Source organism: Gouania willdenowi, chromosome 10 (assembly GCF_900634775.1).
Source record: "Gouania willdenowi chromosome 10, fGouWil2.1, whole genome shotgun sequence".
Taxonomy (NCBI): Eukaryota; Metazoa; Chordata; class Actinopteri; order Blenniiformes; family Gobiesocidae; genus Gouania; species Gouania willdenowi.
In genome coordinates this window covers 16862699-16883922 of record NC_041053.1, presented here as the reverse complement: position 1 = coordinate 16883922, position 21224 = coordinate 16862699, and the positions used below count along the sequence as shown (strand labels likewise).

Below are 21224 nucleotides of genomic sequence, written 5' to 3'. Positions count from 1 at the left end.
GAAGTGGGGGAAAAAGTATTAAATTTGAACTGCTGAAAACCATTTTTACCTCATGTAGTGTGGTCTCAATCTTCTACTGGATGACTGTTTTGTTGGAAATGAATACATGGCTGTGGTCACATAAGTAATTAAATAATTTAGGAGATTCCATTGAGTGAATTTATTTCCCACTATTGATTGGTGGGATGTGTGGGAAAATGACATTAAGTATTTCAGTCTTGTCACCAAAGTACTTTGAGAAAAAAAATTATATATATATATACTCAAGTTTTAAAAAGTGGTAAATTTTTGATAAATGATATTCAAATCTATAAAGCAAGGAACCTCTGTTTGTGTGTGTGTGTGTGTGTGGTCCTTAAATATATCAGCGCATCAGGATCAGACTGACCTGAGAGTTTCAACATAGCTGCTGCTTTGTTCAAGGGCGTGCAACGTTGGATTTAAGAAAAAAAATAAAATGTATATATATATATATATATATATTCAAGTTATGCAAATTTGGTACATTTTTTGTACATTATTTTGAAATATATTCAAAAAGAGTAAATGCAACATTGTCTACAAAAGCCATTCTCAAATTATATGTACAAATTATTAGATTTTCTAATACGTTGGAAGTGAATCACTGCAGTGAATGAACATGTTATCAGTATTGACCGTATGGTGTCTCGTTTTGAGAATGGATGAACATAAAGAACCCTAAAAAGCCTGTTAAGGGAGGAGCTTAAACAAAGGTGAGATGAGGTAATGTGTGAATTGAGGTAGATATGAAGATTTACATGTGAAGCTGAAAACTGAACCGCACTCACATCAATCTGTGGATTACAATTTTTTTTTAAAAAATGCATCTGATAAACCTAATGTAATCACTTATGGCTTAGTTTTATTCTTTGTCAGCATTTCAAGAAAATTATAACTAATATTATGAATTTCTGGCTATGGAAACTGATCGTTTCTGTCAGTGATTCTGTCAAGCTACTTGAAACGATAAATATTTGTTTTTTTTCTGCAGATCATTAAAACAGTGACAGATTGGCAGCATCTCATTGCAATGCGAATGATTTTTCCTCGGTGTATTAATTCTTGATGAGGATAGCAACAGCGTCCTCATCCATTTGCCTTTTTGTTTGGGGGTGTCACCGGGGAAAGCCTTGGTAGCATGATGGACCAATCAATAAAAGGCAAAGCTGCTAAGCGCAGCCCCTTTTTGTCAAATTCCAACCAATCATGGCGGTGTTTCATTGTGTGGGCGTTTCCTACCCTCCACCCACCCTCTGACACTGCCCTGTGTGGTTGAGAGGAGTGAATGACGTCTCTAAATTTGCGGGCCGCCGACGCAGGGCTGGGTTTCCATTTTCACAGCGAGTTTCGGGGGGGATCGTCAACATGGAGCCGGAGATGGAGGACAAAACGGTGGAATTGATGGTAAGGCCTATCCTTATTCGGCACACTGAACAACCTCTGTGCGGTGGTTACTGGGGAAAGTGTCGATTCGACAGTAGGAATGGGCTGTAACTGCTTGTCGGGAGAGGTGGAGGAGAAAGGAGGGGGGCTGGAAATCAGAGGGAGGGCCTGAATTTATACATACATTCTACTGTGAACGCTCTCCATGCGGATAAGATTCACATAAATAACCGAGGCAGTGTGGTCAGATGTGAGCAACACTTGTGTAGGTTTTTGCGGGAAGTCGTGATAACGGAGGAATGGCCCGGTTGTGTTGAGTCGTCCGCCGAAGACAGCGGAGGATTCTTGGGGTAGCGCTCACTGCGGTGACGCTGCGCCACTTTAACAGGGCCTTAGCTTAGCCTAGCAACCCGGCTAACCGTGGCTAAAAGGCTACGAAGGCACGTACATCAATGAGAAGCCGTGTTTTATGATGTGACTGATAGACAGACAGCCGTCACATTTACTGCAGTGTGTAATACGCTCAGTGTAATTGGAGGAGGCTACAACTTTCACACTATGTCGCTGCTCTGTTTATATCAACAAAGTGCGTAGAAGGAAGTGTGTTTCTTTTTCATTCACACGATGCTAGCACGAGCAGTTAGCCTAGCAGCTAACCTGGTGGAAATGCTAACGACACTCGACAACCTTTTGTTTGACAAAACCACGATTTTTTCAGTAGTTGTTTGTAGGGAAGTGTCGATGTGTTTTGAAACTTAAAGCAGGTGGTTGTACTTTATAAACTTCTACATTTGATTTATATTGCTCGTTTATACGATTAGCTGATTATATTAGCCGAGCAGCAGGCTAACCTTTATCACTAATGGCTAACAACGTTGTAAGGGTCAGAGTGGTCGCCGGTAACACGTCAAATAAGTTGTAGCAGTGGTTTATCAGACAGGATTTAAGTATACCATTAGTTATCAGGTTATTTCTGTTAAAATATTTTGCCCAAGTTGCTGGGTTCTAAACATGGAATGAAATAATGTGAGATTTGTTAATGAACTGGTTTCCTGTTTTTGTTTCAATCCAGTCCCAGATACACTCAATATTTAACCCATCACGTCTTTCTAAACAAACTACAGTAAACTACGATTCACAATGCAATATAGTGTTATTTAATATTGATTATTTTAAATTGAGAAATTGTGTTTCTTTTTTACGTCTTCTTAATAATGAAATGACTAAAAGAGCACACCAGTGTCCAAAAGCACCCTGATGGACATCATATATTTGCTTTAGCACTTTTTCCCCATCTTCCCGTCATGTTGTGGTTCACAAAGAGAATGGATTTATCTTGGGGATGTGGAGTAAATACAAACCCAGCTGTGTATCTTCTAATCGCGATACTTTCTGCTCCCATTATAACCCTGTGAAACACGTTTTTTTTATTTATTTTTTAATAGTAGAAGTGGTCAGTGGGTTTCATAAGAAGTCCAGTTTTTTGTTTTTTTTTTTCTTCTTGGTGCAAACTCAGCAAATGTAGTGCTTTATAATAACAGTAAGGGAATGCACCTAACTTAAAACCCAGTTTGTGTAATCATCTTTTTTTTTTTTTTTTTAATGGTGTGTAATTGTTTTAAAAAGCCAAGAAAATAGGGCGTATGTCTATTCAGAAGTTTTGATTAAGATAATGTTTAATCCAACATCATGTGAAGGCAAAGCTAGTATTACACTTGACCCTTACGCTGAGTTCTATTTCAGAGAAACCATGCAGTTTATAATCCATATGATTTTATATTGTGTGTATATTATTTTTTAGTGGTTCTGTTCTGGCCTTGTTCACTAACTACTCATGAGTGTGGAAGCAGAGCAGTGGGTGGGGTTGTATTTAACACATAATAGAGCAATTGGCAATTAATCATCAAGCCCCTCCCTCTCCTCCTCTACCTGTCCCCACCAGGTTCATGTCTGTTAATGCATCTGTATCCTGTGTGGCTGTTCCTGCGCTCAATGTGCCAATGTGTTTAGCTCTAATTCTGTTTTTTCCCCTCACTATCCCCCACCTCCTCTCTTGTTTTTCTCTCCTCACCTTCCATTACACTCTAAACTTCAAACGGAATCCTCTTCAACCATCCATTGTTTCTGTTTGCTCCCAAATACTCTCACCATTCCCTCACGCCACCATCGTCACCCATCTGTCCACTCATTGACAATCACACATCTGTTTTGCTTTTAACTTTCCCTCGTTGACCCTGCCTGCTTGTTTTCCCCTTACTTTCCATCCCTGGTCTCTTGCTCCTCTTTTTCTCTTCCTCCCTCGCCCTGTCCACTCCGTTCTCCTCCCTCCCTTCCTCTCTCTCTTTCTCTCTCTCTCTCTTTCTCTCTCTCTCTCTTTCACACAGTGCTCTGTGCCTCGCTCTCTCTGGCTGGGCTGCTCCTCGGTGGCAGAGAGTTTATGTGCACTCAGGTGCCTGCAGAGCATCCCCTCCACCCGGGCTCACAACCAGGTTCTGCCTCTCTCCTCCTAATTCTGCTGCTCCTCCTCCTCTTCTCCTCCCTTCCTTCCTCATTATCTGCTCATCTTTCACTCCTTTTCACCCACTCAACACCATTTGTCATTCCACCTTGGATGCCACTCACCCCCTCTCCCTCCTACCTTCTCACCTTTTGTTGTCTTTCCCACCTTGTTGCAAGTGCCCACTTTCATTGTCCTCTCTGCTGTGTCCTCTTAACGCTCTGCCAGTAATAGCTTTGCCAATTTGTGACATTGATGGTTTTAAAAAAACAAAAGAACAGAAAATAAATTTGACCCGTTTGATTTTCTTTTATTATGGTGTGGATTGAAAATTAATCCTGAAAGTAACAGAAACTGCTGCTTTAGCTTCTAAGCCTGATTGCAGGAGGTATAAGATGACAACCACGCTTTAAGGAGTGACTCTTATTCCCTTCTTCCTGAAGGTGTGAGGTGGAGGTGGCTTTAATATGCTTAAGGACTCTGAGAGGCTCCATCCTTTTTTGTTTGCTTGCCTGCCTGGCTGAAACTGGTTTGTCTGTATGGGTATCTTGGCTTTCTGCTTTGCATGTTCATCAACAACAAGACCATTTTGTCTTCTTGTCTTGTCTGCTTTGAAGTTGGAGCTTGGACATCTTTTCTGTATTTTGAATGTTTCGCCCAGCTTTTGTATGCATGTACTTCCATGACAGAGAGTAGATCGGGGTGACCAACGTTTCTGAAATATTCCGAAGGCTGCCAGTTAAAAAAGCACTTATTAAATACTTAGTTTTCACTTAAAGTTTCAACGCGCAGAACTATATTTCTCCGAATTTAAGCAATGTTTCATTTTCATTACGTTTCACATTTAACTAGCCACTAATAACTTAAAATAATCTTAAAACATGTAACATGTTGTACTTTGAAAAAAAATCTTGCATAGTGGTTAAATTATACAAAGATCCACTTTGCGTTTTTAAAAAAACGTGTCTTACCACAGCCCACATACCAAATCTGTGACACATTTGTCACAATGTTTCAGTTAATATTATTTTTTATTTTTTTTGGCTAATTTAATACATACGTTAGACATACATCTGTCAGCGGTATTTATCTGTGTGGGTTTGAAGCCTGGCAAGTAAATCAGGGGGATGAGCGCTCCAGAACAGGGTTGAGGGCACCTCACATGGTCCATGTGGGCTACCTGGTGCCCACGGGTACTATGTTGTGGACCCCTGGAGTAGATGATTCTTGTGAACTGAAGTATCAACCTGTAGAAAACAGAAACTAATTTGTTAGTTTCTGCAGAAGCACCTTTGGGTTTTGTTACTAGCTCATGGGTAAATACTTTTTTTTCTCTGCCAAAATTAAAATTTTCAGCCTTATTCATCAACCCTCAAGCACGTTGATGCTGAATTTCTCTTTTTGTCTCACAGGTTAAGGTGTTTGGACACCTTGGGATCTTTGATTATTTTATCAGTTGCTGTGATGTGTCAACAAGGTGTTGTATGTAGTTCTACATTTTTAAATATTCAACCAATTCTGTGATATAGTTAGCTAAACAATTAATTTCTTTAAAAAGAAAAAAAATGTATATATATATGTTGAATAATTGTTTCATTGTGGGAGGGCACAGGTGACAGGCTCTGGGAGTGTATGAGGTTTGCAGATTGATTCCCGGCTATGTCTTGCTTAGCGGGTCACTGAATCCCCATGTTGCTTCTGTCTGTAAGATCACTTTTTTGTCATGGCTGTGTTTGAGTCACTTGATGATTGTCAGGTTTACATGTTCTCCCAAAATGTGTACAAGTTTACTCTAGGTCCTCTTGACTTCTTCCCATAGTCTTGTCCAGGGTGTACTTAGCATGATGTGCTCTAACAAACACAAACCCATCACTCCTGTCCTTGCTTCACTTCACAGGCTCTCTGTCCATTTTAGATAGGGAAGTCCAGATGCAACTTTTTCACTTCCGATACGATACCGATATTGCAGCCTTGAGTATTAGTCGATATCGAACCGATACGATAACAGCACGAATCATACATACTTTTATGACTTATGTTGTAGTGTGGAATGTTAGAAAAGGCTTGATCAAGTGATGTTACTCAAACAGAGAATGATTCAACAATTCAAGTTCACTTGTTATTTTTTACTGTCAGTATGTGGTAGAAACTACTGACGGCAGGGACAAAAACAAAAAAAAGTTATCGGACCGCTCATATCGGAGATTTTATATGCAGTCCGATAACCCCCCCCCCCCCCCATGTGAGCTTTTGTGGCTGCTGAGGAGTTTTCTTACAATCCAGAAAACCAGGTTAAAAACTCGGAGGGACCGTGTCTTTTAAGTTTGAGTTTTAAGTCCCCCTAAAAGCCACTTTTTAATTTACCTCGAGTTATATGGTCTGATTTTGTTTAGATTTTTTGTTTGTTTCTTTTGTGTGTGTGTTTTATTGTTCTTAGCCCCATTTGGATTTTTATTGTCAGTTATTGATTGTTTTATGTACATCATTTTATGTTCAGCACTTTAATAAACCCCTGTTTTTAAAATGAGCTATATAAATAATAAAGTGGATTGGAACAAATCCCACAAGCTGCTACAGAACTAGCAGGTACTGAAGCTAAAAGTCTAATTGTCTCTGCTTACTTAGAAATATTTGGTGGCAAATATATTTTACATTGGTGTGTAGGGATGTAACGATTCACTCAACTCCCTAAACGATTCGATTCACGATACTGGGTTCACGATACGATTCTCTCACGATTTATTTTACAAAATGAGACTGTAGACAAATGATGATTGAAAAATATTCCTTTATTTTTTTGGGGGGGGGGGAAACTAGAAAATACTGTACTATTTTCCTTTTATTTTTCATTGTCAAAAGAATCCCTTTATAAACTATTCAAAATAATGCAATTTAACTAAAAATAAATCTTGAATTAAATAAATAAAGGAATAATACAAATGAAGAAGAAGCTTATTAATTTAAAATTTGGTTCTATAATAAACAATTCCAACTGCATAATAGTTATTTTTCTTTTTAAAAGTGCAACTGAAAATTTATTTTGTGCCTTAACAATTGGACTTTAAAAAAAAAAAAAACGTCATTGCCCTGTATTTACGTCAGATATTTGTTTGGACCAGCAGAGGGCGCTGGAAACCCAGTGGTTGGTTGGCATGCAGCTAATCTAGCAGTGAAGAAGAGATGCTATGCTAGCAGACAAAGCTAATAGAATAACATGACTTTTACAGTTATTCATGTATTATTACAGATATTCTTTCGGTGCTAAAGGGGTAAGGAATCATTTATTAACATATTTAAGAGTAGAAGGCAGCCAGAAAGAAAGAATTAGCAGACTCCGCCCGCCGCCTACACTTCTTGATAGCGCCCTCTGCTGGTTAAAAAAAAGTACTGCGATTCAATTTTCAGAAGATCGATATCAATCGTGATACCTATGAATCGATTTTTAACTGCCTTACGATTAATCGTTACATCGCTATTGGTGTGTCTTAAAAATAAAGACACTTGGTGTAAAAATCATCTTAAGCCTCCTTTAAAAACCTTTTTACATATATTCTCATGCTGGATGGTGATAGGTTGCTGGGTTCTACTTACACCTGCTTCCCTTAGCGCTTTCTCTTTGCAATGTTTGTGGTTGAGCCTCCGAGCCGTCTATTGTTGTCATATCTGAGCAGATATCAGTGATGGGCGCAAGATGTTGTTCTTTAATATCCGTTGCAGACTACAGAGCCCACATCAGAGAAGCGACATTGTTTTTGTTGTGGAGCTCAGTTTACTTAGCTTTTGTGTGCGTGTGTATACAGCATGTGGCGTTGCGTGTACGCCTGGTTACCTTATTGTTGGCTGGCTGTGTTCAAGGCACTCTGGCATTACAAACAGTCCACACTGCTGCCCTGTGTTTCACAGAGTCTTTAAGAGATGGTATTCTGACCCACACCTCTTTGTTCTGCTTTCTTTTTACAGAACACATCAGGGATGGAGTCACAGAACCTCGTCGATGATCTGTCACCAAAGAAAAATACAGTTATCAATGTGTGTCTTTTTATTGACTTTCACATAGAAATTTTATGTCAGTGTATATACAGTATATCTTATATTTTGTCTACCAAACAAATCAGTCACTCTGTGATACTTTGTTCATACAGTAATTGGATTAGTTTTGCCTTCAATTGAGGGTTGTGTAAACTCCAACCCTGACATTATCCTTTGGCATTGATGACACTATGCTCTGCAAAGACTGATCATTTTCTACTAGTTGCTATGCCAGTGGCACCCTCATCTTATGTTTGGTCTTTTAACGGAACCGGCTGTGTCAAGAAGTTATGTACATGACTGAAATTGACGTACTGCTTTAACATGGATTAGAATATTGTTAACTAAAGTTTGAAATGATAGCAAAAAATTATTTAGATTTTGCTATGTTTGTACCAAAAAAAGTAATGTTATGTTTAATTTTCCAGCTTAGTAAAGGTCCTGTCGTTGGGTCTCGCAAGCGTCCGTCAGAGGGGAACTATGAGAAGGAGAAGGAGCACTGTATCGGCCTGTTCGACCAGTGGTCAGAGGCCGAGCAGGTGGAGTTTGTTGAACGTTTGATCTCCCGTATGTGCCACTACCAGCACGGCCACATCAACTCCTACCTCAAACCCATGCTGCAGAGAGATTTCATTACTGCGCTGCCAGGTACACACAAGCATATTTTCAGACACTGAAATGTGTGCCATGGTTTTTGTGTGATTTAGATATTATTTGGAGGAAAAAATTACAAAAAAATATTCAGTCCTTTTAATTTCCTGTCCACAATTGCCCTTTTGTAGCTCAAGGTTTGGATCACATAGCAGAAAACATCCTGTCATTCCTGGATGCGCGCTCGCTATGCTCGGCAGAGCTCGTGTGTAAAGAGTGGCAGAGGGTCATCTCTGAGGGAATGCTGTGGAAGAAGCTCATCGAACGCATGGTCCGAACTGACCCCCTATGGAAGGGCCTGTCTGAGAGACACCAGTGGTGAGATTAATAGATTTATTTTTAAATGCTATTTTGTAACTTTCTTACAGTAAAGAATGTGAAACAAAAATATGAAGTGCATCTTGTCAGTATCATTTAAAAAAATCTTATTACTCATGAATTTCATGTTTTCCTTCCCTCAGGGAGAAATATTTGTTCAAGAACCGCACAGCAGAAGTCCCACCCAACTCATACTATCACTCCCTTTATCCTAAGATCATTCAAGACATAGAGGTAAGAGACGTGAACCGACTGAAGTGTTTCATTCATTCATTCCGCTTGTTACAAATGCAGCATTCTGCATTCTGGTTTGGCCTTTTTATTCTTGAAGTTAGGATGTTTATTTTTTTTTATATTCAGTGTTTATTAAACCAGCAGTCGTATTTCACACTCCATTACTTAAATCGCAGCCACTCAATATAAGGAGCACAGGAGCAGAGTGATAATATTCTGGACCGCTGCAGCACTATTAATGGCTAAAATTTACATACCTTAATGTCACATTTGAGTTTGTTTAATCTGTATTTTTGCTTTGATTTGTTGATGCAGAAAAGTGTTTTTATTTTTGAATAGCACAGATAGCATCATTCTACATATACATTTTCATTTTCCCCTTCCCATCCCACCCTATAACAGAAGGCCAGATAACTCAGGAATTGCAGTTCACAAGACGCACACATAAAAAAAAAACAAAAAAAAGTAAAAAATGATAATCAATAAAATACAATAATATAAGTACAATCATATCACATCAACAAATGTCATCTGCATTCATATTTTCCATGTTTGTATTGATCCCCTTGTAGAGTAACAAATCTTCTCTAATTGAATAAAGTATGTGACCTCTCTGACCCAGCCTACATATGTGGGTAGCAATGACTCTTTCCATATTTGTAGAATCATCCATCTAGCAAGAAGGTATAGGGCTGTCGTCAAACAAGGAAATGGTTGGTCGACCAATACCATAGCACATGTAGCGATTAGTCGACCAAAAAAAGGACGAGGAGAAAGAAAAAGAGACAAATATTTTGTTTTGTGGTGCAGATTTGCTTTTAAACACAGACCATTTATGATATGAACCTTATTCAAGCTTTGACCAGAACCCGACAAAGCCAAAGTGAAACCTACAGGTCCGACAGACATTAGGTATTTATATCCGAGCCCAACCTGAAACCGACAATTAAAACTTATTTTTCTCATGCAAATTACATATTTACATTTGATATAGTGGTAAGCCTGCTTTTAGTGATACAATACAATGTCAACATCAGATCAGCACACGGGGAAACAACGCACGTCAAACACAGGTGCGCAGTGTGCCCGCGGCGCCAGAGACAGAGGATCTATTTACATTATCCACGTATCAACTATAAGGATAATCCATGTTCTTGTTCAGAAAAAAGATTGATTCAATAGTGGATGCTTGTTTGAAGCCTGTCTTAATTTGTTCCCTCTCTGCTCTGATGACAACACACTGCGCTGTGACAGCTGAAACATAACACAACACTTTTTTTTCTCTTTTTTTTTTTTTTTGCAGCGCAGCACGCACTGACACAGCTATTGCTGGACATAGAATCATGTTTAGGTATTAAATACATTATATTGATATTTAATCCTTATCACCTATATAAGTGTGGTGCATTTATTTATTTTTACGGTATTGAAACTGATACCATTGCTGGTTGACCAATGGAAATCTTGGACGACCACAACGGCATCGACCATATAGTCGACTAAACAACCAAAGTTGGCAGCCCTAGAAAGCTATCATATTAGCCTTTTTCTCACCTAAATTGGCAGCTCTCTCATTCACTCTAAATGCAGCAATGAATGGACAAACTTCTTTTTTTAACACTGACTTCCCTGTTATGTTCCTGTCCCCCATGTTTTATCCATCTAATTTCCTCTGGTGTAATCCTGACAGACTATTGAGGCTAACTGGCGATGTGGCAGACACAACCTACAGAGGATTCAGTGTCGCTCAGAAAATAGCAAAGGAGTTTACTGTCTCCAGTACGACGATGACAAGATCATCAGTGGCCTTAGGGACAATTCTATCAAGGTGAGTGAGCTCCAAACATCTCACACTTGAGGCAGAACGTGTGTGTACACAACGGCTTTTAAAAAGTTAATTACTGGCCATATACATTTTAATCAAAGTGTTTCCTATAGATGTCAGAGCTTTATTGTAGTAATTCATATTTCTCTCATTAGTTTTTCAAAGAGGAAGGGTTAGTGGAGATATCCTCACTGTATGTGTGGTTATTTGGTCTCAATTTGTGTGCGCACAATACATTAATGAATTGTGTGCTTTTCTAAGCAGGCTCAGTGTTTATATATAAATATATTTATATAATTGTTGGGGTTATCGGATAAGGCTGCAGAGACCGGGGCTGAAGACGGGTGAGTGATGGGATAAAAAGGCCCAGGTCTCTGAAAGAGCGAAATGATGAGGGAGGGGGTTGAATAGGAGAAGAACAGTTTTGTCTTATTGTTACAGAGTTGGCTGACGCAAGCTCATGAAGAGCTCAATGGATTTTTTTTTCTTTTGATAAACAGAGAACCAAGCTCAGCAGTAGGGAACTAGGGCATGAACACTGTTGTAATAATCAGGCCATTCTTAGCCTGACTCAAGTTTAAGTGCTTTTGGAAAGCATTTGTTCATTCACTTTCTGTACATCCTCTGGTCAAAAGCACTCACGATTGTCCTCGTCCTCCTAATTCTCCTCTTTCTTCTTTTAGATTTGGGATAAACAGTCTCTGGAGTGTCTAAAAATACTGACCGGTCACACAGGCTCAGTGTTGTGTCTCCAGTACGATGAAAGGGTTATTGTCACTGGGTCATCGGATTCAACTGTCAGGTATGAGATACATCCTTCAGTTTGCAGTAGGGAGGGTTGCTGTATTGCGACCTGCTGGGAGTTTGGTGTGCGGTCCCAATTAGGACAGTGTTCCCTTTATCCTGTAGCAGAGGCAGTGGTAATCCAGTTTTAACCGCGTAAATGATTTAATCACCAACACCCTTCATTGGTCAGAATGTGAAAGGGCTTTCGCAGAACACCCCTGACCCTTGACGCTCCTATTTACATCCGCCTGTGCTGTATTCAGACATCAATTTTTTTAGGGCACTAAAGGCCAGAGGGACCAATCCAGTCCTTCAGAGCAGTGTTTCTAAAATGGGTGTAAGTGTACTCCTAGGGGTACGCGATGGCACTACAGGGGGTACTTAAGAGAGAGAAGAAAATTAACAAATGAATGCATTAATATATGAGGGTTTATAATTTTTATTTTTAGTTAAAAATGATAATACCACAAAATAAGAGAAAAATAAACAGAATAATAAAAAGAACAGGCAAACAACAACAAAATACACAAAATGACACTGAAAATACACACACCCAGTGAAAAATACTTACTATTACCAGCAACATGCAAAACTACAACAAAGACACACTAAATGGGAGAAAAATACACAAGATCACTACAAAATACACAAAAATGACAGAGAAACCAACAAAACGACACAAGAAACAACCAAACGACACCCAAAACACACACAGAGAGAATAATGTAAATAATACCAACAAGGCAAAATAAGAGAAAAATATATTGAATAATAAAAAGAACAAACAATAAAAAAAAACACACACAAAATGACAGACAACACACAATCAGTGGCTTTACTGTCATTATGTTGACAGTGTTAGTAATTAAAGTTCCTTATTTTATTTTTTTAAGAAAATCTATGAGGCCATCACTATATTTAGCTGGTCTCTCACAACTTTAGAATATTCTTGAAATAACAAATAATTTGTTCTTCATCATGCCTCTGAAAAGCATACATATGTATTCACACTGCAGAGTCAAACACTAGATCAATTGTTTGCCAAGGAAAAAAGCAAACTATAATTGTAATCTGTTGAAAGGTGTTTTAAGGAATCGGAATCCAGATGTTTACAAACCTGTGTCAATGTTGACACTCGTTTGGCTTCTGCACACACAAGGTCAACATCATTCTCGTATTACTTCACACGTCAGGCGTTCACCCTGGGCAGCATCCAAGGAAAATCTGACTTCACATCCTTCGCAAAAGCCTGTCAGGCACTTTGTTTCTTAGTTTGATTGTCAGCTTTTCCAGTGTGTTCTGCATTGGACTCAGGCACATGTTCTCTACAGCCACATGTGTGTGTTCTTGCACACATGTAATCTGAGCTGTTCTTAATTATGAAGGCAATTAGGTTGTGCCTCTGTTCTAATCCCTTTTCTGTCATTACAAGTCTTTTCCATAGCCCTCCTTTTTCTTTCTCTTCTTCATTCTGTGTTTTAGTTTGTTTTTCTTCATTTTTGCGCTTCACCTACTTTGACTTCTCTTTCTTTACCATTTTGATCTTTTTCCTGCTTTCTCATCATTCCAATATTTCTTTAGTTATTTGCTCTACAAACCTTCCTTTGTGGTTGGGTTTCTGTCCTTTCATTGTCCTGCTTCCCCTCCTCCCCCCCCACAGGGTTTGGGAAGTAACGAGTGGCGAGGTACTGAACACACTGATCCATCACAATGAAGCCGTTCTCCACCTGCGTTTTGCAAACGGCCTCATGGTCACCTGCTCCAAGGACCGTTCCATCGCAGTCTGGGACATGGCCTCGCCCACTGACATCAGCCTACGCCGGGTCCTGGTGGGGCACCGGGCCGCCGTCAATGTGGTTGACTTTGATGACAAATATATTGTGTCTGCCTCAGGGGACCGCACCATCAAGGTAACCAGAGCTGAAGAACCCATTTCTAGTTGAGCGTTACTCAGGTTTTAGAAGCAGAATTAACTTTACAGTCTACAATCGCTCTGATCCCTCTCTTTTTCTCTGGGTTTCCTTTCTGTAGGTTTGGAACACAAGCACATGTGAGTTTGTGCGAACCCTAAATGGTCATAAAAGAGGGATTGCCTGTTTACAATACAGAGATCGTCTGGTGGTCAGCGGCTCATCCGATAACACAATTCGGTTAGTGTGAGATTTTAAACATTGTATGAATTGAGTCTTACTTATGCAGTCAATGATCTTTGACTGCAGCAGTTTTTCAGAGGCTGTTTGATGGTTTGTCTTAAGCTGGGTAATCACATAAAGATGATCTAAACTAGATGAGATTTTTTTTATCTGTTACAAACCACACACATGAAGATAATCTCAACGCAGAACCCCACATGTAACCGTTGTGTCCCACCTCTGATCTTCCTCCAGGCCAGAAATCACACGTGATCAAAGAAAATCTAACAATGCGATCTAATAATAACTCTAAATTAGTTTGGGACTCAAGAATTAAACCAAAAGGAATTTTATGTGCACATTTGAATATACGAAGTATCAAGTCAAAAAGTGATCAAGTCCGCCACCTACTTACTGACTCTAATATTGACTTTCTATCCCTTTCTAAGACCTGGCTTCATGAAGCCTCACCCTCCGCAATAATATCTATACCCGGTTATAAAATGTTTCGTAAAGACAGACAGGGTTCAAAGGGGGGGTCATGATTTATGCCGAGGACACTTTTATCTCTAATGAAATTCATATTGCAGATGAGAATGATTTGGAATTTCTTGGTTTAAATGTAACTTTGTCACAGCAAATGTCCTTCACTCTTGTGGTTATGTATAGACCTCCTTTTTCAAATGCAGATTTTTATGAACAACTCAACATTGAAAAAGAACTTATAATATTGGGTGACCTAAATGTTAATTGGGAAGTCAAACAAATCAGGAAAAACTTGAAAAAGGTCATGGATAAAATGGATATGGCTCAGGTGATTAAAGGCCCCACGAGAATTACAAACTCTACGAGCACTCAAATTGATTTAGCTTTTACAAACAGGCCAGAAAGGATTTTGAAATCTTACAATATGCTTACTGGATTGTCTGACCACAATCTCATCGTGGTCACCAGAAAATTAAATAAAAAGCGTTTAATATCTTTGCCAGCCACAGAATCCTTTAGGATACCAAAGCAGGAACAACAAACCTTCATGGACTCAATCAATGATGTAAATTGGACAAGAAGTGTTCTCAATTCTCCAACAAAATACAGCAAATTATTACACAATTTACACGGAAAATTAAATTAAGGGCTGAAAAAAATGGTCTTCCCTGGGTAAATCAATCTATTCTGAAACTGATGAAAGAACGAGATAATTTCTTGAAGTTGGCTGTAAAATCAGGATATAACAGACATCAATTTATCTCTTTAAGAAACAGAGTAGTGAAAGAAATAAGAAAATCTAAAGCTGACTTTTTCATCACTGTTTTGAATAGTGCATGTGGAAATTCTAAAATAACCTGGCATTATATCAAAAAACTGACAGGTGACTCCCTCAGAAATAAGACAAAACAAATGCAAATTGAACTAAATGGAGACATTTCAACAGAACCCAAGGTAATAGCTGATGCCTTTAACAACTACTTTTTTTGATTCTGTAGCAGAAATCTCTGGGAACTTCACAGTAAAACAAAAAAGAATACTCATTGTCTGCAACACAGTCTTTTTTCATATCAAACATCACTGAGACCAAAGCCATTAACATAATTAAAACCCTCAAACCATCTAAGGCCAGGGATGTATTTGGAATGGACACGAACATGCTCAAAGATTTGGGATCCGCTCTGGCTACTCCTGTTGCTTCTATCATTAATCTTTCAATTTCCAGTGGTCACTTTCCAAAGGCCTGGAAATCTGCTATTGTTACACCAGTTTTTAAATCTTTTGTTTCAACTTCTCTAAATAACTACCGACCTATAAGCATTCTTCCAGCCATTTCCAAAGTTGCAGAAAAATGGGTGGCTGAGCAGATTGTCCAGTACTTAAACAGTAGCTTCCCCTCTTTCCACACAATGCAGTTTGGTTTCAGATCCAAACACTCCACTGAAACGGCTACATGCCTTTATATTGAGAAAATCAAATCTTCTCTTGACAAGGGTGGAGTAGTAGGGGCAGTATTCTTAGATCTCAGGAAAGCTTTTGACACAGTAAACCACTCTGTTCTACTAACTAAGCTCTCACAATTTAATTTCTCTCATGACACTGTGAGCTGGTTTGAATCATACCTGCATGATCGTACTCAATCTGTATTAACAACAGCAAGTCTGAGTCTCTTAGGCTAACCACCAGGGTTCCTCAGGGCTCAATATTAGAGCCCCTCTTATTTAGCCTTTATATTAATGATTTGCTGACTGTCTGCTCTGAAGTTGAATGTTTGATGTATGCAGATGACACCGTTGTATTTGTTGATGGTCGCTCCAAGGACATTGTTGCAGATAAACTTACCAAAGCAATGACTGTTGTCACATCCTGGCTGCAGGAGAACTGCCTGCAGCTAAATACTTTGAAAACTGTAGGTATGTTTTTCAGTAAAACCAAGAGAGCCTCATCTAATCCTGACATACTAGTTGCTGGAGAAAAATTACAAATTGTAAATCAATACAAATACCTTGGGTTAGTAATAGATTCTCACTTCTCCTTTAAAGCCCATATTGACAAATATGGTAAAAATATTGAGTTTAATGTAGCAAATTTCCGCTCAATCCGAAATGAAATGTCAACCGAAGCTGCAATAATTTTTCTACATTCCATGATTTTCAGCCACTTTAACTACTGCCAAACAAGTTGGTCTCAGGCACGTCAGAGTGCAAAAAGAACTTTGGAAGCATTATACAAACAAGCCATGAAAGTCTTGGATAGAAAACCAAGGCGCTGTCATCACTGTCCAATCCTAAAAAAGTACAACCTTTTAAATTGGGACAGTCTCCATAGATTTGCAGATCTGAGTCTCATATACAAAGTAACAAATGATTTGGCCCCAGCTCCTCTGGCAGAGTTCGTCAGCCAAAGAAACAGCTCTGAGCGCGTCACTCGAGGCTCTGTAAGAGGTGATTGTGTCATCCCTCTGCGCAGGAGTGCTTTCAGTCGATCGGGCCTGGTCAGTTAGGGGCGCTGCTGAGTGGAACTCAATACCTGAGGAGGTTAAACAGCTAACCACTTACAAGGCCTTCACAAAAAAATTTAAAATTTGTCTTATTAACATGTACAGTACGTCTGCCAACATTAAAAGTCGAGCATGTTGCGCTGCATTGTTTTGTATTAGATAACGTAGCCTTTTGAACACGTTTTTTTTGTGTGTTTTAATATTGTAACATGTTTTTTGTGTGTTTTAATATTGTAACAGGTACTGTTATTGTTGTTATTGACTTGTAAATGTATTGTCATGCTTGTATTTTAATGCCTTTTTACATCTTGGCCAGGGGACTACAGATGAAAAATAACCTTCTGGCTAATTCTGGCTTTTTTTAACCATGTTTGTTCATGTGTTATATGAAATTGCACTGTCCCCTTTCAAATAAACCAATCTAATCTAATCTAATGCTGCATTCCAAACATATCTACACTCTGGAATTTCCAACCTCCTACTTGAAAAAATTACTTGGAACACCTGAAGTCGGAGCTCTTACTTTGTAAGAAATGTAACATGGTCAGCCATGTTTGAAATATTTCTACATGCTGCCGCTAACCTCGGAAGTCAGAATTTTAAACTCAGAACCATTGAGTTCCAAGTTGCCTTGAACGCAGCATTACATGGTCATCAGTCAGCTCGCTTCTTGATTGGCAAGACGAATCGCCGGCTAATGAGTCACAGACTCACAGTAGGATTTTGGTCGTAAATACTGAGCAAGTTACATTCTTTTATAATTATTTGCCCCGACCATCTTAGAGCCAATTATCAGGACAAATTCACTGTTAACAAACCTCGGACCTCAGAGTAAGCTTATAAAACATAAGTAAAAATAAAATGGCCCAATTATCTTTGTGTGTACACTGCTGTAATTTTAATTTGTTTGACATTGTTCAGAGTCTCTATGGTCATGAAATTCCTGGAAAAGTTATGGAATTTGAAAAAACAATTTTCCAGTCTTGAAAAGTTAAAGAATATTTGAACTGTTTTGTAAATATGTTAAACCTCAAAGATGTTAAGCATTACCTCAATGTGAAAGTGCTGCATACCGGCAGCATAATTGAGGGGGAATCAAGATCTCACAATTTCACTCTCCATGTAATTTATAAAACTGTGCGTAGGTATGATCACTTCAGCTGACATATGCTAAAAACCAGGTAATGCATACGCAAAAAAAGATCTTAGTGCTTCAGAACTAAGTCAGGAAAATTTGGTGAAAAGTTTTGAAAAATCTTCATTAAAAAAGTGTGGGAACCTTGATTGTTGTTTTGTCAATAGTCCTGTTTGTAGTATTTCAACTCTCATTGTCAAATAGATTGAATTGTGAACCTCTTCTCCCTTTGATAGCGCCCTAGTCACCTTGTCAAGGACAAAGTACCTCAAAAATGAACTTGTAGTTTTGTTTAGTTACATTTTAGCTGCTCCAGAAAAAGCTCTGTGAGGAGGAGCATTTCCATCATCACTTTTTCCAACAAGATGACATTTAGCATAATTTGGTTATTTTGGCCCTTGCTCCCATGTAAATGTCCTTGGACCTGCCCATTGTAGTTTGTTTACCAAAGCGTCTCCCTCTGCAGGTTATGGGACATTGAGTGTGGGGCGTGTTTGCGAGTGCTTGAAGGTCACGAGGAGTTGGTGCGCTGCATTCGCTTTGACAACAAAAGGATAGTCAGCGGAGCCTACGATGGGTGAGCATCGACAAAGAAGAGTTTTGAGCAGACGTTGGAGTTCTGTTTTTAATCCAACACATTGTTTCCTGCAGTAAAATTAAGGTGTGGGACCTACAGGCGGCCCTGGACCCACGAGCACCTGCCAGCACATTATGTCTGCGCACTCTAGTGGTGAGTCCTTTCTTTCACCTTCATCTACATCCTTTACTCCCGTTCTTCAAACACAGTTGGATCAAGAGAGTTCTGTTGATTGTTTTCCAGGAGCACTCTGGCAGAGTGTTTCGTCTACAGTTCGACGAGTTTCAGATCATCAGCAGTTCTCATGACGATACCATCCTGATCTGGGATTTCCTGAACGTCTCACCCAACCCAGAGGGACGATCTCCTTCCCGTACCTACACGTACATTTCGAGATAGCAGGTACTGTCCAACTGGTTTTGACTAAAAACACTACATGCATTTCTAAAACTCAACAAACAAACTAGTGAAGTTGATGCATTTGCTTCCTTTCCCAGGTGGCAGCGCCCGTTTAACACTTTGTTGGTGGAACCCTGGGCTGATTGGCCAATGGGTGCATCTGTCGTTGTGGAAAGGAGGCCCTCTTTGTCCCTCTTTCCTCGTCCTTCTTCCCACTGGCCCTGCTCCCCTCCCCCCCTCTCTACCCGCTCTGACAAAACTCCAAGCTTGTGCCCACTGCCTGTCAGTACACAAGACGCACACAGAGGTCAACATTGATGAAGAGTTCCCACTACAGATGCAGTGCAACTCTCCTGGGAAGTTTACCTTCAACTCCTAATTTATACTTTGTAAAGTAAACAATTGACAGTTTCAACCTCAAACCTTATACAGGTCAGGTCCATGGTGCATCTCCCCCCCCCACCCTTCCTCCCCAGGTAAATTTATATATCCCACACAAATGCACTCGCACACAGACACCCTGTGGCGCTGTTGGACAGGGGATGACCGGAGCTGTGATACAGGAGACAAACTCTTTTTCAGGAGGGAGTGAATGAGGGAGTAATGCATTTGGGATTGTGTCCCCCGCTCCCTCTCACTCCTCCCCGTCTCCTCCACCCAACCCAAGCACCCCACAATGGCCCATCCCTGCAACCCCCAAGTGATGCACATTCGCTTAAAACTACGGGGGTGCGCACACAAAACAGTGTGCGTTTATGTATGTGGACTTAAGGAAAAACAGCGGAACAGAAGAAATGTCAGACATGCATGTGAGGTTGCCTTGGATACAGCGTCCCGGTACCTCTCCATTTTTTTCTCTTTGCTCTTTCTTTCTTACAGTTTTTTTTAATTATCATTTTCTAATTTTATTGGAGTATTTTGTTTCTAGTACAGATGTCCTTATCTGCATAGCTCTTCTTCTTCTCTCCCTTCTCTTTCTCGCGGACTTGTCTTTTTTCCTCATTTTTTTTTTTTTCCTCTAACCCTTGTTCATCTGTCCACTTCATGCCATTTTTCTATTTCACATCAGCTACCTGCTTGCTTTGGTTATGAGAGAAGCTGGAATTCAAGAGCTCAAATTTAGCTGTAAACTGAGTTGTCTTGTTGAAAATTGTGTTGTATATTAAAATGATTTTTTAAAGAAGAAAATGACCTTATTGTGAATAAAGTACTTGACATTGGTGGTGTGTTGAGCCAACTGTAACATGGATACATGTTAAGTTTTACAGTTGGTATGGAAAGTATTCAGAGCCCTTTTAATGTTTCACTGTTTTTCATTGCAGCCATTTGCTAAAATCAAAAAAGTTCATTTTATTTCTCATCAATGTACACTCAATACCCCATCTTGACAGAAAAAACCAGAAATGTCTACAAATTTATTAAAAAAGAAAAACTGAAATATCACATGATCATATGTTTTCAGACCCTTTGCTCAGTATTGAGTAGAAGCACCTTTTGAGGTCGTCCAGCCATAAGTCTTCTTGGGAATGATGCAACAAGTTTTTCACACCTGGATTTGGGGATCCTCTGCCATTCCTCCTTGCAGATCCTCTCCAGTTCTCAGGTTGGATGGTAAACGTTTGTGGACAGCCATGTTCATGATCCAGAGATGCTGAATTGGGTTTAGGTCAGGGCTCTGGCTGGGACAGTCAAGAACGGTCACAGAGTTGTTCCGACGTCACTCCTTTGTTATTTTAGCTGTGTGCTTAGGGTCATTGTCTTGTTGGTAGGTAAACCTTCAGCCCAGTCTGAGGTCCTGAGCACTCTGGAAGAGGTTGTTTTTTTCCAGGATCTCTCTGTACGTGGCAGCATTCGTCTTTCCTTCAGTTGCAACCAGTCATCCTGTCCCTGCAGCTGAAAAACACCCCCATAGCATGATGCTGCCACCACCATGTTTCACTGTTTGGATTGTATTGGGCAGGTGATGAGCTGTGCCTGGTTTTCTCCACACACACCGCTTACAATTAATGCCAAAAAGTTCAAGCTTGATCTCATCAGACCAGATAATATTATTTCTCATAGTCTGGGAGTCTTTCATGTGTTTTTTTTTTTTTTGGAAAACCATGAGGGCTTTTATATGATATTTCAGTTTTTCTTTTTTAATAAATTTGCAAAAAAAATCTACATTTCTGTTTTTCTTCTGTCAAGATGGGGTGCTGAGTGTACATTAATGAGAAATAAAATGAACTTTTTTGATTTTAGCAAATGGCTG

General features: G+C 39.4%; 1 protein-coding gene across 2 annotated transcripts; it reads left to right on the top strand.

The window, feature by feature from the left end:
- The first annotated feature begins 1286 nt into the window (after positions 1-1286).
- Positions 1287-20161, top strand: fbxw11a (F-box and WD repeat domain containing 11a). 2 transcript variants are annotated; one of them, XM_028459369.1, is made up of 14 exons: positions 1287-1425; positions 3789-3893; positions 7862-7930; positions 8359-8578; positions 8713-8899; positions 9043-9133; positions 10824-10961; positions 11642-11760; positions 13405-13654; positions 13776-13894; positions 18464-18574; positions 18649-18727; positions 18818-18976; positions 19072-20161. In XM_028459369.1, the coding sequence occupies exons 1-13, from the start codon at positions 1387-1389 to the stop codon at positions 18971-18973; spliced, it is 1683 nt and encodes a 560-aa protein (XP_028315170.1). In that variant the 5' UTR covers positions 1287-1386; the 3' UTR covers positions 18974-18976; positions 19072-20161. The 2 variants fall into 2 exon arrangements, with proteins under 2 accessions (XP_028315170.1, XP_028315171.1); XM_028459370.1 differs by lacking the exon at positions 3789-3893.
- Positions 20162-21224: the final 1063 nt, after the last annotated feature.